This window comes from Crinia signifera, chromosome 11 (genome assembly GCF_055691185.1).
Source record: "Crinia signifera chromosome 11, ASM5569118v1, whole genome shotgun sequence".
Taxonomy (NCBI): domain Eukaryota; kingdom Metazoa; phylum Chordata; class Amphibia; order Anura; family Myobatrachidae; genus Crinia; species Crinia signifera.
In genome coordinates, this window is record NC_139227.1 from 45,738,693 (window position 1) to 45,754,868 (window position 16,176).

Consider the following 16,176-nt stretch of genomic DNA (forward strand, 5'->3'; position numbering starts at 1 on the left):
TGAGTGCAGGATAAGAGATGGCTCAGTGACCATGTGTCCAATGAGATAACCGAATGACAAAAAGAACTGTACTGTAGAAATGATACATATCCACTACAACAGCACAAGTTCACATAAGTCTGCATCCAGCCTTCACCAAGTCTCCTCCCGTCCCAGCAGGGAGTCAAGCGCACATCGCTCCTACTACCCTGTCACTCCCGGCCGACGCTCTCCAGCCGAACCCGGAAGTGACGGCGGCAGTAGTTGCAGCAATGTGGAATCCTAGCCGGCAGACCTGCCATCAGCGTGGGCGCCGGTGAAGACATCAGGAACTCGCGGCGAGGGACATCTGGATAACACCGGCCTACAGGGTATTGGGTAAGTGTGCAATGCACCACCGGCTGGGTTAGGGACGCCAGCCCCCGGAGCCATTCACGCACTCACCTTGACCCCTCCGGACATTTCACACAGAGGGCAGTATTCAATGAGGCTGATTCGCCATGTTTTATGGCGATTTTGTGCTATTTTCGTGCTGTACGGCGATTTTTTGACTAAAACGGTGAATCACCCTATTCAATGACCAGATAGCGAATACATTTCAAGGTTTTTATGATTTACCGAGTAGCAATCGCTATCTTTTTATGGTGAAGTGGAATGTGAACTTTTAAAATAAAGAGTTTTGATTTTTACATTTGGTGTCAAAAAATCAGGAATTTTATTCTGAGGAGGGGCATGCCAGTACTGGGACTACTGTGAGGTCCACACACCGTGTACCTACCCCTTCCCCCCCTTGGCAAGTGTGCATCCATGCAGCTTCACATCTATTGTATGATATTGCACTTGTAAATAAACTCCACTTTTGCATCACAATATTGTATACCTCCTATCATTAACCCCACACTAGCAAGAGCCAGTTGCACTCACATTAATAACATTAGAAGGTGAGCACGGGGCGTATACCGTTTCCACAGTACATAGGTTTTTTTTGTTATTCAGTTATCTCATTGGGCACACGGTCACTGAGCCATCTCTTATCCTGCACTCACATAAGGGCACAGCAATACAACCCTCGTAATACACACAGAGGAGGTTGTTAGAAGGTGAGCGCAGAGTTAATCCATACTCTACTACTGAAGCTAAATCTTGAGCTAGGACGGCTCATAACTCAGCAGCCCCTGTACAGCAGTTATTTGAGCGCTGGCAGAACACCCTATCTGCAAACCAAGTCATTGTTTAATTAATCTATGTAGCTAGGCCAGTAATTTGCCCGCATGGGGTCTATAGAGTATTGGAGAGAGATTTAGGAGATAACATACCATCCAATCAGCTATAAAGACAGTAGCACAAACTTGGCCTGATGTGTCACTTCTATGCTGAATCGGAATGACATATTGGCCAGATTGAGTAGTGTGTAGTGCTATCTACACTCTCCTGTGGTCGTTAGCGATTTCATCTAGTCGGCCTTCCTGCGGGGTCAACTGGGCAGTATACATACCTTCCAACATGGCCCATTCCATTAGGTACAAAATGCTGTTTCTGGACTTACTTGCCAGTGGCAGTTGCAGAGGTTGGGCTGCAGCGCAATCCAATATTCAAAAAGGGGAGCCACACCTAACCCACTCCAAACATCACTGTCCTGGACTCACTGGCAGTTAATGTGACCCCACTCTTTGAATTTTGAACTGTGCTGGAGTCCAACCTCTGTAACTGCCACTGGCAGGAAAGTCCAGGAACGGAGTATTTTGTACCTAATGGAATGGGTCATGTTGGAGGGTATGAGTATAGCATGCAGAACTACACACTGTTTCTACTCTCCTTCATTACATTGTTCTGATGTGTACCACGGATACGATTTGTTGGCCAGTTGCCACCATATCATCTGGGTATACAGTGGTTTAACTAGCGCTTGCAGCTCCCTGTCCTGGCCCCACCCTCTTTGCCTGTGATGTCATGCACAGCAAGCAGCGGTGCCTGCACCCAGAAACCACATTGGTCTCCGGAGTCTGGGCTGCTGTATGGGGCACTACTGCTACGCTACTGGCATGCAGAGTGCCATTCCATGCAGCCTGCAAGGGGAAAGCATGGCAAGTGAGGTGTGCAATGTTGCATCTATACTATAGCATTATTATTGTCATTTTAATGGGCAGGTAATAAATATCATATTTATTTCACTACAATCATTTTTTATGATATGAATAAAAAATGTAAAACGTAACACGAGAAGGTATTTATATGTAAAGTTACTGATGCCGCAATTTTTTGGATTTGGAGAGAGTCACTATGTTTGAGAACGAGGCTGAGGGAGAATTGGAAAACCTACACAGCCAAGGCTTGACCTCCTGAAAATGTCTATGTACATATTCTAAAACAAAAGACTTATATTGTGTGCCCATGGCTGTGCCGGTACTTCAACTGTCCACGTGTCTGTGGTGTAAGTCCCACAGTCCTCTGTGTCATTCAGTTGCCAGGCGATTATGTACAGTCCATGAACTGTATGCTGATGGTCTTGTCCAGCTTTATGAGGGTTTGATGGACAGCATTTGGAACTTCCTCAGGCGATTGGCAGCAGTCACAATATAGAAATACTTCTGTAGAGGAAGAATCCGGAAAGTTAAGTCATTGCATTAATGCATATTGTACTTGTCTGGCACAGAATATCAACGCACGCGGTCTGCATCGGAAAGGAACACGCCAAGATACTTTGCGATGTCCGAGCATGAAAAAAACATTATATCTTTATAAAGGATTAGTGACAGGTATTAAGTTCTTCATGGAGGCTGCCATTTTGTGGGCCTCGTTGACTGAAAGTTGCTAGTGAATGAGTAACCTCATATCAAAATGGCTGCCTCAGATACGTGTGAGGAAGAGGACTCTACAGGGTAAATTTATTAATGCTTCAAAAAGTGCAAAGCGGTGCTTTACACTCTTTGAAGCATAATACATTTACCCAGTAGAGTCATCTTCCTCACACATAGTTGAGGCAGCCATTTTGATAATATGAGGTGACTCATTTACTAGCAACCTTCAGTCATCGATGCCCACAAAATGGCAGCCTCCATGAAGAACTTAATACCTGTCACCATTTCCTAGAGAATTACTAGGCTCCCTTTATAGCAGGCATTCCCAACCATGGTCCTCAAGGCACACCAACAGTGCAGGTTTTAGTGATACCCAGGCCTCACCACAGATGGTTTAATCAGAATCCCTCAGATACTAATTAAGTCACCTGTGCTCAAGCTTGGATATCTAGAAAACCTGCACTGTTGGTGTGCCTTGAGGACCATGGTTGGGAATGCCTGCTTTATAGGAACAGTGGCATGGTCGACTCCATTATTTCTAGGTTATATTTTCAGAGAGTAAAGGCCCATACACACTAGAAGATTATTTTTCTAATCTGGCTGGTTGGAATGAAAATCTGGAAATTTTTGGGAGCAAATGACAATTTGCTCCTAAACATGTAAAATAAACACAAATTGGTCCTAAAGACAAATCGGTCAATTTTAGGACCATACTAGTGACATACACACTAGAAGATTTGAAAGACGAAAGATATTGGTGAACAATTTTCCTTGAGCTGATCCCTCTCCCCCCTCATGGGTGAAATGGCCCCCCATTGTTAACGCCACCCCACTATTGACGTGGCGGTACGCGTCCTCCGACCTTTTCATACCCCCACTATCCACGTTGGCGTGGAGTTGATTTTATATAGTATGGCGAGAGCAGCGAGCCACCGAGCCCGAAGCGTGGTGAACGCAGCGAGCCCCGCGAGGGGACGCAGAATACATGTAAAGTAGTCCGCGTGCGCTTGCCACGCTTCGGGCTCGGTGGCTCGCTACACTATATAAAATCAACTCCACGCCGACGTGGATAGTGGGGGTATGAAAAGGTCGGAGGACGCGTACCGCCGCCGCCGCTCGCCACGCTTCGGGTTGGCGTTGATAGTGCTGGTGGCGTTAACAAGGGTTATTGGGGGCTCACAATTTTTTATCTCATGGATCTCATGCATTTCATGCATCTTATGGATGCATAAGATCCATGAGATTAAAAAAAACGGGTCCATCGCATTGATTGTATGCCTTAAGTACCTTAAACTTAAGGCATACAATCATTGAGACGGGCGCCATGCTAGGAAAGCAGTACCGATATCAGGCATACACACTAGAAGATATTGCCATCAATATTGTTCAGAAGCCTCTTTCTGAATGAGATTGATGTCAATATCCTCTAGTGTGTATGGGCTTTAATGCAGATGACTGCTTTTGTCCATTTTCCAGTCAATTTGTTCCCAGAAATTTCCAGATTTTCATTCCAACCAGCCAGATTGGAAAGATGATCTTCTAGTGTGTATGGGCCTTTAGTTACATCATTATGGGGGAGATGTATCAAGCAATCCAGAGAGATAAAGAGTCAGCTACTGGCATTTCATAGCCTGTGCTAGATAAAGAATAGCTAGATCAGGCATTCCCAACCACGGTCCTCAAGGCACACCAACAGTGCAGGTTTTGTACATATCCAGGCTTCAGCACAGGAGACTTAATTAGTATCTGAGGGATTCTGATTAAACCATCTGTGCTGAAGCCTGGATATCACTAACACCTGCACTTTTGGTGTGCCTTGAGGACCGTGGTTGGGAATGCCTGAGCTAGATGCTGGGATTGAAGGTTTGATACATTTCCCCACGTGTGCGAGAAGAACAGCGCTTTGGGCGAGCAGTAGGTAATTGGGCTCAGATGTGAGAGCAAGGACGTACCTTCCATTTCTTTTGGGCCATGTATTTTTCAAGTAGAATCTGGGACTTGAGGCGAACTTTGTGTTTTTTGGCTTTCAAAGGCATGTTGAGCAGCCATTCGTGTTTCAGACACTGTCCAGCGCTGAGCCGGCCACTGCAAGAAGAAAACTTGGGATTTACCATTCGGTTTGCAGGATCAGGGGCAAACGCAGGATTTTTGGAGAGGGGGGGGGGGGGGGGCTGTAATTGTTTGATTGTCACCAGCCCAAAGCTAGCCCAGGCATTAAGGGGTCCCCAGAACCACAAAGCTGTAACGCAAAGCTAGCACAGGCATCAAGGCAGGGATGGGGAACCTTCAGCCCTCCAGCTGTTGTTGAACTCCACATCACAGCATGCCCTGCAACAGATTTAGCATGGCCAAATAGCAAAACTGTAGCAGGGCATGCTGGGATGTGTAGTTCCACAACAGCTGGATGGCCGAAGGTTCCCCATTCCTGCATTAAGGGGTCTCCTGTAACGCAAAGCTAGCTTTTATGTGCGGGGGCCCAACTTTATGTGCGGGGGTCCACGAACTCCACCTCTTTTTGATTCCAAACCTCAGGTGAGAAGACAATAGCTGTTCAGGTGATGTAAGATAATCAGCTGTTAGTAGATGCATCCACTGATTCACCTCCATCTAATAAACGTGCTGAGCAGCAATAATAATGCTCTTCAGCGGTGAAATGAGTTTGTTCTGCTGATTAGGATGTGCTGTTCTGCTAATTACACCAAGCGTCCTCTTCTGTCTATGACAGCTCCGAGCTCCTTATTTGTTTCTAACTCACTTTTCCAAGTACTGACCCTGCTCAGCTGTCACCCGGACGCTCTGGAATCAGAAGATGTAATGATGCTCATCTAACTCCTTAGCCTGTAGTATTAAACTCGGCCCCGAGTATTTAACTCTCCTGATTGTGGGGTGTATTAATGTAAGTTACCTGACTGCTCTGCAATTCTCACACCTTCACAAAGCCCCTTTTCCGGTGAAACGATCGTTGGTTGAAACAAAGGCCCTTATTCTGATTGATGCGGACTTTACCGCGTTCTTACGGATTGCGTCTTTACGGCGTCTGCGCATGCGTGGAGAACGCTACGCGCATGTGCCACGCCTTGACTCGGTACCAGTTCGGACAAAGACCGTCCAAAACTGGTCACCGCTATCAGTCGGGAAATAGGGGCGTATTATGGGCGTCATGCGGAATGACACATGGGCGTAGTTTCAAAGTGGGCAAAACGGGGCGGAAACATGGGCGGACACGGGGGAGTACACTTATGTTGGGGGGCGTACATTCGGAAACCACTCCGAATGCACGCGAGCAAAAAGGGCTGAAATGTGCGGTGTCCACAAGTGTACTATTGCTTTGCGGACACCACTCGTTCATGCGGTAGGCGAACGTACGCCTAATGACTACAACCATTAACACCTGAACCCAATAGAATCTACTCCTTTACTCATTACTCACTAATAGGCCGCTTGTCAGTGCTTTAATAGAAACCATTGCACTTACATTGCTGTAAGGGTTAATGTGTGCTATGCATGTGTTAGGCATGCTTGTAAGGATATATTGGAATCTAATTGATTCCAATTCCAAATAAGCTGTTTTTTATGAGGGTAGGTAATTGAATAAGTGGGTCATGTGATGTATTGCAGAAGATACTTCATAGTGGGTTGTTTGGCGGAAATCCTCCGCTTACGTGCGGTAGCACCGCTTGGCTCCCGTTCGGATGCGGTATTCCCGAGCATACTCTGTAATACTCTGTAATACCGTGCCGAATCGGAGTGTTTCTCCCGCACACGCATGGTTTGTATGTCGTCCGTAAACACGCCCTGTTCTTAAAGAGTGAGTCCGTCCGAATGCGGAGGACACGTGGGCGTTTCTACGGACGATGGCCGCATGCGGAAAAACACCGTGGCGTGCGGACCGCTCCGTAAGAATGCGGGAATTTCCGCACAGATCAGAATAAGGGCCAAAGACGCGGCTCCTCCGGCGTCTTTTGCATCAGTAAGAGGCAGATTTATTAAGCTTTGGGAAGAGATAAACTGAAGATAAAGCGGAGAAAAGGTAAAAGGAGATAAAGCACCAGCCAATCAACTCCCAACTGTCTTTTTCAAACACAGCTGATTGGCTGGTGCTTTATCTCCTTTTACCTTTTCTCCGCGTTATCTCCAGTTTATCTCTTCTCCAAGCTTAATAAATCTGCCCCACAGATTGACGGCAGCCGAGTCCACCAGTGGAATTGACGGACAGGGACCTCGTGTCTCTGTTACGTCCCCAGCATGGACTGCACACTACGTAACGGCAGCTGAACCCGCATTTGATTGTACGGTACAAATACACCTAAAATCTCATCCTATACCTGCTCCTATTTACCGGCTAATTTCTTTCTGCTTATCTCGCCTTTTCTCAAGCAGGGATTAACTCGGTATCACCTTTCTTTACCACTTCCCTGCCCACTACCATTCAATTCTTCTTATCTATAGTTACTTTTGCTACCATATCCATTACTACTAAAATCCTACTGATCTCTACTCTGCCTAAGCAGCCAATTGTTAGCCAGGTGCCGCTCACCCTCCACCACCACAGCTTGTCTGCACCACAGCCAGGTGCCGCTCACCCTCCACCACCACAGCTTGTCTGACTGCACCACAGCCAGGTGCCGCTCACCCTCCACCACCACAGCTTGTCTGACTGCACCACAATCCAGGTGCCGCTCACCCTCCACCACCACAGCTTGTCTGACTGCACCACAGCCAGGTGCCGCTCACCCTCCACCACCACAGCTTGTCTGCACCACAGCCAGGTGCCGCTCACCCTCCACCACCACAGCTTGTCTGCACCACAGCCAGGTGCCGCTCACCCTCCACCACCACAATTTGCACCACAGCTAGGTGCCGCTCACCCTCCACCAGGGGCGGATCCAGGATAAAATGACAGGGGGGGCACCATGATAAAAGAGGGTTTAGGTGAGGGAGGGGCGGTGTTAGTGGTGCCAGTGTACATGCTAAGAGAGCGGCAGAGAGAGGGTGGGAATGGGATTAAAAATAGGCACTGGCATTTAAAGTACGCAGGCCCACCATGGCGACAAAAGCGAAGGATGTAGTTGTACGCACGCCGAAGGCGCGCTCCGGAAAAGGGGTGTGGCCACTCAACAGAGGTGTGTCCTTGAGTGTAGTCTACAACACCATATACAACTTCTACACATTATGCAACAAAATACTAGACCCCTTTATACTTCCCCCTTACACATGATGCCAAATGGAATGAAACTAAATTCACATAATTCCACATGGATTGAGCCAAAATTCAAATAATGCCACATGGATTGTGTCAAAATTCACATAACGCCACATGGATTGAGACAAAATTTACATAATAACACACGGATTTAGCCAAAATTCACATAATGCCAAATGGATTGAGCCAAAATTCACATAATGCCACACGGATTGAGCCAAAATTCACATAATGCCACACGTATTGAGCCAAAATTCACATAATGCCACACAGATTGAGCCAAAATTCACATAATGCCACACAGATTGAGCCAAAATTCACATAATGCCACACAGATTGAGACAAAATTCACATAATGCCACACGGATTGAGCCAAAATTCACATAATGCCACACGGATTGAGACAAAATTCACATAATGCCACACGGATTGAGCCAAAATTCACATAATGCCAAATGGTTTGAGCCAAAATTCACATAATGCCATATGGATTGAGCCAAAATTCACAATACGCTTCATAAACAGGGACATTGTCCACCAAAGGCACGCATTAAACATTTACACCATAATGTCCATTACACGTTAAGTTACACGCCATTATGTCCATTATTTATTATGCCAAACACCATAATGCCTATTAAAAATTATGCTACCTAAGTGCTGCTTATCTACATGCTCATTGCCAAGGGTTCCATGCTCATTGCCAGAGGTTCCATGCTCGTTGCAATGTGGGATTACATGTTCATTGCCAAGGGGGAATACATGCTCGCGGTAAATGGGGGACAGCCGCCGCCAGGCTGAAGTGATAGCCACTGACAGTGGCAGAGCCTGGCTGTATTCAGAACACTGCAGGTACCGGCTATTTGAAATAATACCCCTTTCACACCAGAAAATGCATTCCCAGTTTGGCCCCTTTTACACCAGCCTAGTCCCTGCATTTTCTGGTGTGAGGGGGAGAGAAAACCACCCCTCCCCCCCCCCCCCCTTTAACCAGTTATCTCATTTATCCGGCTACTATATCTTCGGAACCAACTGACCCATTTACATGAGTATCATATTGAAGAACTTTTGAGTGGGCTTTGAATGATTTTGGTCCAGTGAAACTGGAACGTTTGGTTCCAGAGTAATCTGCCCTCAAAGAACATGAACAGCCATGAAATTAAATTTCAAAAATAAAAAAATCGGTTTACACGCAATATCTCTGGAACCGATTGACCGATATGGACCAGCCTGAATCATATTGAAGGCCCAGCGATTTGGAATTGAATGAGATCAACCAAAAGCTTCTGTGGTGCCAGGGCGGGAACTGGCAGCCGTCGGAACCGGGTGGGGGTCGGAATTGACGGGACCCATATTATCCTATGTGAAAAAAACGTTACAGCTTTGCCAGGCGATATCTCCGGTTCCCGGGGGGCTAGAGACACGGGGCTGGGCTCGATGGAAAGCCCTGGTCCTCACCTACAAAATGAAATGACAGGGGGGGCACGTGCCCGGGTGCCCCCCCCCCCTGAATCCGCCACTGCGGCCTCCACCACCACAGTTTGTCTGCACCACAGCCAGGTGCCGCTCACCCTCCACCACCACAGCCTGGCTGCACCACAGCCTGCGGTTACCACCCTGCACTGGAGCGTAATCTATTCAGGGGGGCTGCAGGACTACTGGGAACAGCAGTTGTTCAAATTTCTCTGAATATCCCAAATACAGAGCGTGCTCACCCACAATACCTTTAAAGCCCATCATAAATATTTAGATGGCAGCTGGCAAACTGTGGCAGTTTCATGATAAATTGAGAGGGTGACCTTTATGACTTTCAATGGAAACATTTCCACTCTATGCCATAGGTATATAAAGTCGGGGCGCAGCATCTCAAGTATAGGATCAGTAGGAGATTTTCCTTCTCTATCCCTCAAAACCCAGTGCAAACTGAGATTTCCCACAATACCTCACAAGCCCACTATTGTATAGTGGAAGCTAGCAAAGGTTTTTTGTTTTTGTTTCTGATCAAGAAAGGACTAGGTGACTCCCCTTATATAAACAGAACTACCCACCTTTGCCATAGGTATACAAAGTCGGTTTGAATATCTCTGACTGGGGCCTTACAGGGAGAATACAACCTACTACTTCACCATTAAACTAACCCCCCCTTCTCTTTGTATATCTACTAAACCCTGTTCAAATATCTGTACCCTATTACTTACGCACTTCGGTATCCTTTGCTGCAGAGTAATTATAGCATATTTTGAAATGCCAACATATTGAATGAAAATATTCTTGTTTGAGAATATTTTTACTAGGGGATACTTATCCTTAAATTGGCTGGATATTTGAAGCCATTATACAGATTTTTTTATATATATCTTTGAAACCATTATCTTGTGATACTATCTAATTACTTGTCCAAACCTTGTCATATCAAGTATCAGAAACTTTCTTTAATTGAGGACTCGGTGACATTTAATATGAAATAATATGCAGATCCTGAGACTGCCTCATTAAAACCTCAAACAAACAGGCTTTACCTCTAAAGCCATATTCGATACATTGTCTCTCTATTAGACTCTGTGGAACACTGTTAGAAACATTGTAAATATTTCTACTTTCCTGCTAGAACAAGCCAGGTTTTACAGGGTACTAACCCAAAACGGAATCGGTACATCTGCCAGACCAGACTTAGGTCTACAGTCATTAAGTCGACCCCGGAAGGTCAACTGGCCCCAAGGTCGACAGGGTTAAAGGTCGACATGAGTCAAGGTCGACATGAGTCAAGGTCGACATGAGTCAAGGTCAACATGACTTAAGGTCAACATGACTTAAGGTCAACATGACTTAAGGTCAACATGGGCCACAGTCGACATGGGTTTAGGTCGACAGTCATTAGGTCGACATGAGTTTTGCACTGGTTTTTTACCCGAATGTCGACACAGTCGGCATGGACACAGTTGGAGTTGAACCGCAGCCCCTCGCTTCGCTCGCAATGCTTCAGGCACGTAGCCTCGCTACGCTCGGCACACTATTTTATATTCTCCCACCACGCCCTAGTGGATGGTAGGGCATGAAATACCGCCTGTCGGCAAATGTCGGCTCAAAAAACAGTGAAAAACTAATGTCGACCTAATGACTGTTGACCTAAACCCATGTCGACCTTGACCCATGTCGACCTTTAACCCTGTCAACCTTGGGCCCAGTCGACCTTCCGGGGTCGACCTAATGACTGTCGACTTAAGTGTGGTCTGACAGATGACCGTTTCCCCCCAAAACGGGAGCCTTTTCCCCAGCCATCATGTTGGTGAGCTAGGGGATCAGAGACAATCTCAGCATAGGTTGTCCATATACATATGTACGTACCTTTCAGAATCACAAGTGTGGTTTAAGAAAATATGTTGTGGTGTGTCTAACCATATAGGTCTGTCTAGTACTTTTTTAATGAAAATTATAAATAAAAGTTAATTTTTACTACACATAACCCTCATCTTTACACCATCTTTCTATATTTACTTGTTATACTAGTATTGACGGTTACAATAAGGGGCGTCTCCAGAGTACTCCCATTTGGCGTTTCCTCTTTTGACTACCCATGAAGCAATTTTCTAAACTGAGATTATGTTTATTAATCTCCAGACAAGAGTGTCCCAACAAAAAAGAGAGTCTTTCTTCTTCCTCTTCGTGAAATGCTCTGCAATTCTATCAATGCAACAAGCTCCAGACTAAAAAATCTTATTAACTAAAAAAAATATAGATATTTTTAAACTAATGTGCACATTCCAAAAAAACTGTGTGCTGCCTCTCTTCAAGGGGTAATGCCCATTACACAATATGCCATACACCGTAATGCTCCTTACACATTATGCCACACACCATAATGCCCAATACACATAATGCCACACACCACAATGCCCATTACATAATATGCAATCCTGTAACCATCCTGACTGCTGTCAGAACATCGGAGTCACTAAATTGTGTTTTTAAGGATTTGGGCTAAGCAGTGTGTTTAAATTTCCTTTCTTGCATACACCTCAGGGTATTGTAGTGTACCCTCACTCAGCAGCTGCCTACCTTAACCCATATAGTCCACAGCGCAATCCCTCTCAATACATCCCAGTGCCTGAACACACAAGTCACCCCTTGCTCCCTGGGTCCCATTGGCCAGTGCACTGCACACAGAGCATGGGGGTCAGTGGCATCATCTTCCGCGGCAAATTAGCAGAACACAACCAGGGCTGGGACAGCCTTCAGCAGTGCAACAGGCATTGTGTCTCTCCATCATTGCCTTCTCCAGTAGGAGTGCAGAGAAGAGAGAGATGCCCGCCACCAATGGCCAGCATGCCACTCAACTGCTGCAGCCTGATCCGGGTATCTGCCCGGAATTACCAGGCTGCACAGCCCCACTCTAATTAGTGGTCACCTTCAATGCTCCAGAACAATCACTTCCTCCGCTGCCCGGCTACCAGTGCCTGTGCTCCCCGCGGCCAGGGCAGGCGACAGGGGGGGTCAAAGGGGACACCTGTACCGGGCCCTAAACTTGTTAGGGGCCCCAAGGTTCTGAGGTGCTCAGGGGCTGTTAGCATAGCTGCGGCAATGCAGTGACTAGCAATGGTTTATAAAGGCACCCCCCTGGTTCCTGTAAGGGTACTTACTCTGACCCTCATCCGGTATTAGTGAAATATTGTAACAATAAAAAAAAAACATTCAATATGTAGTATACGAAAAATGTTTTGCTCAAGGGGGCGGGGTTAGGGGGGCCCGCCAGAGATATCAGTGTACTGTTGCCGTTCCTGCCCGCGGCACCTTCCATCCTCCAGAACGATCACTTCCTCCGCTGCCCAGCTGCCAGTGCCTGTGCTCCCCACGGCACCTATTGGCATCAGCACCGACTCCACCCCACCGACCGGGGCCTCCGGGATGTTCATGGAGGCCACATCTCCACCGCCATTACTCATGTCTCCAGCAGCAGGGTCCTCCGCTAGCGAGTCACCTGCCCTGGCTCCTGGAGTGGCTGCTATTTCCGGGTCCTCAGGCAGGGGTGGATTACTCCCCTCCACTGTATCCATCCCGGCCTGGCTAGGAGAGACTGCACCAGGCGCAACAGTGTCCTGGACGGCAGCGCTCCCCGCAGACCCGCCAGCGCTGGCTCCTCCAAGCCACCGTGGGGTCTGCAGTAGCTTAGTTACGCCACTGCCTCTATGTATATAGGTACGTATTGCTCATGAGAGCAGATTGATTCACTGTGAGGCTTTAGGTGCCCATACCCTCATACGATATGGCCCATTTTTACATTCTTTCCACCCATTGGGCTGATAAATCTATAAATCGTGTCAAAAGTGCCATATTGTACGTGACTAACCTCCAATCCAATGATTGGTGGCTGTCACAAGGACTCACTGGATCCAGATTTAGAGATAAGCCCTTATTTATAATTGGTGTTGCGGCCTGGCAGGTGAGTCCACACAAGTAATGAAGCTCAGGGAACTTGTCATGCCACTGCCTACTGTAGTTCCCATTCCTTATTGCATGGGAGCTCTGGGGGTGATTCAGGGCAGCTTGCTAAGCAGTGGGCCGTAGAGGGCGTCTTAGCACCGCACACCGCCTGGCCAAACACCCAATATTTATCCAGTCTATAGTTGGGGGGGGGGGGGGGGGGGGTAGGTAGATCATTTGGTCTAAAATAGTTAGATAGACAGTCAATAGGTTGACCACTTTTGGTCAACATGTAAAAGGTCAACATGGTCTCTGGATCAACACAATCAAGAGGTTGAGTTTCCTATGGTCGAACCCGGGAAAAGGTCAACGTGCGTGTTTCATGGGGTGTGTTGTGTCTATGTCAACATATATAGTCATGGACACTGTAAGGACAATGGAGGGGAGTGTGTGGGTGAATGATCATTGAGGGTAGTGTGTGAGTGACTGATCATTGAGGGGAGTGTATGAATGAATGATCATTGAGGGGAGTTTGTGGGTGAATGATCATTGAGGGGAGCTTGTAAGTGACTGATCATTGAGGGGAGTGTGTGACTGAATGATCAATGAGGGGAGTGTATGAGTGACTGATCATTGAGGGGAGTGTATGAATGAATGATCATTGAGGGGAGCTTGTGGATTAAGGACAATGGAGGAGAGTGTCTGGGTGAATGATCATTGAGGGGAGTGTGAGTGACTGATCATTGAGGGGAGTGTATGAGTGACTGATCATTGAGGGGAGTGTATGAGTGACTGATCATTGAGGGGAGTTTGTGGGTGAATGATCATTGAGGGGAGCTTGTAAGTGACTGATCATTGAGGGGAGTGTGTGAGTAAATGATCATTGAGGGGAGCTTGTAGATTAAGGACAATGGAGGGGAGTGTGTGGGTGAATGATCATTGAGGGAAGCTTGTGGGTGACTGATCATTGAGGGGAGTGTGAGTGAATGATCATTGAGGGGAGTGTGTGTTTGTGTGTGTGAATGATCATTGAGGGGAGTGTGTGTGTGTGTGTGTGTGTGTGTGTGTGTGTGTGAATGATCATTGAGGGGAGCTTGTGGGTGATTGATTATTGAGGGGAGTGTGTGTGTGTGTGTGTGTGTGTGTGTGTGTGTGTGTGTGTGTGTGTGTGTGTGAATGATCATTGAGAGGAGCTTGTGGGAGACTGATCACTGAGGGGATCTGGTAAGTGACTGATCATGGAGAGGAGTGTGTGAGTGACTGATCATTGAGGGGAGTGTATGAGTGAATGATCATTGAGAAGAGTGTAGGAGTGAAGAGTGAATGATCATTGAGGGGAGTTTGTGGGTGAATGATTATTGAGGGAAATTTGTGGGTGAATAATCATTGAGGGGAGCTTGTGGGTGACTGATCATTGAGGGGAGTGTGAGTGAATGATCATTGAGGGGAGTGTGTGTGTGTGTGTGTGTGTGTGTGTGTGTGTGTGTGTGTGTGTGTGTGTGTGAATGATCATTGAGGGGAGTGTGTGTGTGTGTGTGTGTGTGTGTGTGAATGATCATTGAGGGGAGCTTGTGGGTGATTGATTATTGAGGGGAGTGTGTGTGTGTGTGTGTGTGTGTGTGTGTGTGTGTGTGTGTGTGTGTGTGTGTGTGTGTGTGTGTGTGTGTGTGTGTGAATGATCATTGAGAGGAGCTTGTGGGAGACTGATCACTGAGGGGATCTGGTAAGTGACTGATCATGGAGAGGAGTGTGTGAGTGACTGATCATTGAGGGGAGTGTATGAGTGAATGATCATTGAGAAGAGTGTAGGAGTGAAGAGTGAATGATCATTGAGGGGAGTTTGTGGGTGAATGATTATTGAGGGAAATTTGTGGGTGAATAATCATTGAGGGGAGCTTGTGGATTAAAGACAATTGAGGGGAGTGTGTGAGTGAATGATCATTGACGGGAGTTTGTGGGTTAATGATCATTAAGGGGAAATTTGTGGGTGAATGATCATTGAGGGGAGATTGTGGATTAAGGACAATTGAGGGGAGTGTGAGTGAATGATCATTGAGGAGAGTGTATGAGTGAAGAGTGAATGATCATTGAGGGGAGTTTGTGGGTGAATGATTATTGAGGGAAATTTGTGGGTGAATCATCATTGAGGGGAAATTTGTGGGTGAATAATCATTGAGGGGAAATTTGGGGGTGAATCATTGAGGCGATCTTGTGGATTAAGGACAATTGAGGGGAGTGTGTGGGTGAATGATTATTGAGGGGAGTGTGTGGGTGAATGATTATTGAGGGGAGTGTGTGGGTGAATGATCATTCAGGGGAGCTTGTAAGTGACTGAAAATTGAGGGGAGTGTGTGAGTGAATGATCATTGAGGGGAGCTTGTGGGTGACTGATCATTGAGGGGAGTGTGAGTGAATGATCATTGAGGGGAGTGTATGAGTGACTGATCATTGAGGGGAGTGTGTGAGTGAATGATCATTGAGGGAAATTTGTGGGTGAATGATCATTGAGGGGAGATTGTGGATTAAGGACAATTGAGGGGAATGTGTAGGTGAATGACCATTGAGGGGAGTGAGTGTGTGTGTGTGTGTGTGTGTGTGTGTGTGTGTGTGTGTGTGTGTGTGACTGATCATTGAGGGGAGCTTGTTGGTGACTGATCAATGAGGGGAGTGTATGAGTGAATGATCATTGATGAGAGTGTATGAGTGAAGAGTGAATGATCATTGAGGGGAGTTTGTGGGTGAATGATTATTGAGGGAAATTTGTGGGTGAATCATCAT

At 46.7% G+C, this 16,176-nt stretch overlaps 1 protein-coding gene across 3 annotated transcripts in view; it reads right to left on the reverse strand.

The window, feature by feature from the left end:
- Positions 1-1,700: 1,700 nt before the first annotated feature.
- Positions 1,701-16,176, reverse strand: part of MYLK3 (myosin light chain kinase 3) — an 87,682-nt gene continuing 73,206 nt past the window's right edge. For all 3 annotated transcript variants that reach the window (XM_083163695.1, XM_083163696.1, XM_083163694.1), the window contains exons 12-13: positions 4,730-4,862; positions 1,701-2,567 (exon numbers count right to left, since the gene is read on the reverse strand). In XM_083163695.1, coding sequence (XP_083019821.1) covers positions 2,496-2,567; positions 4,730-4,862 — 205 coding nt within the window. In that variant the 3' untranslated portion in view covers positions 1,701-2,495. The remainder of the gene's footprint in view (positions 2,568-4,729; positions 4,863-16,176) is intronic.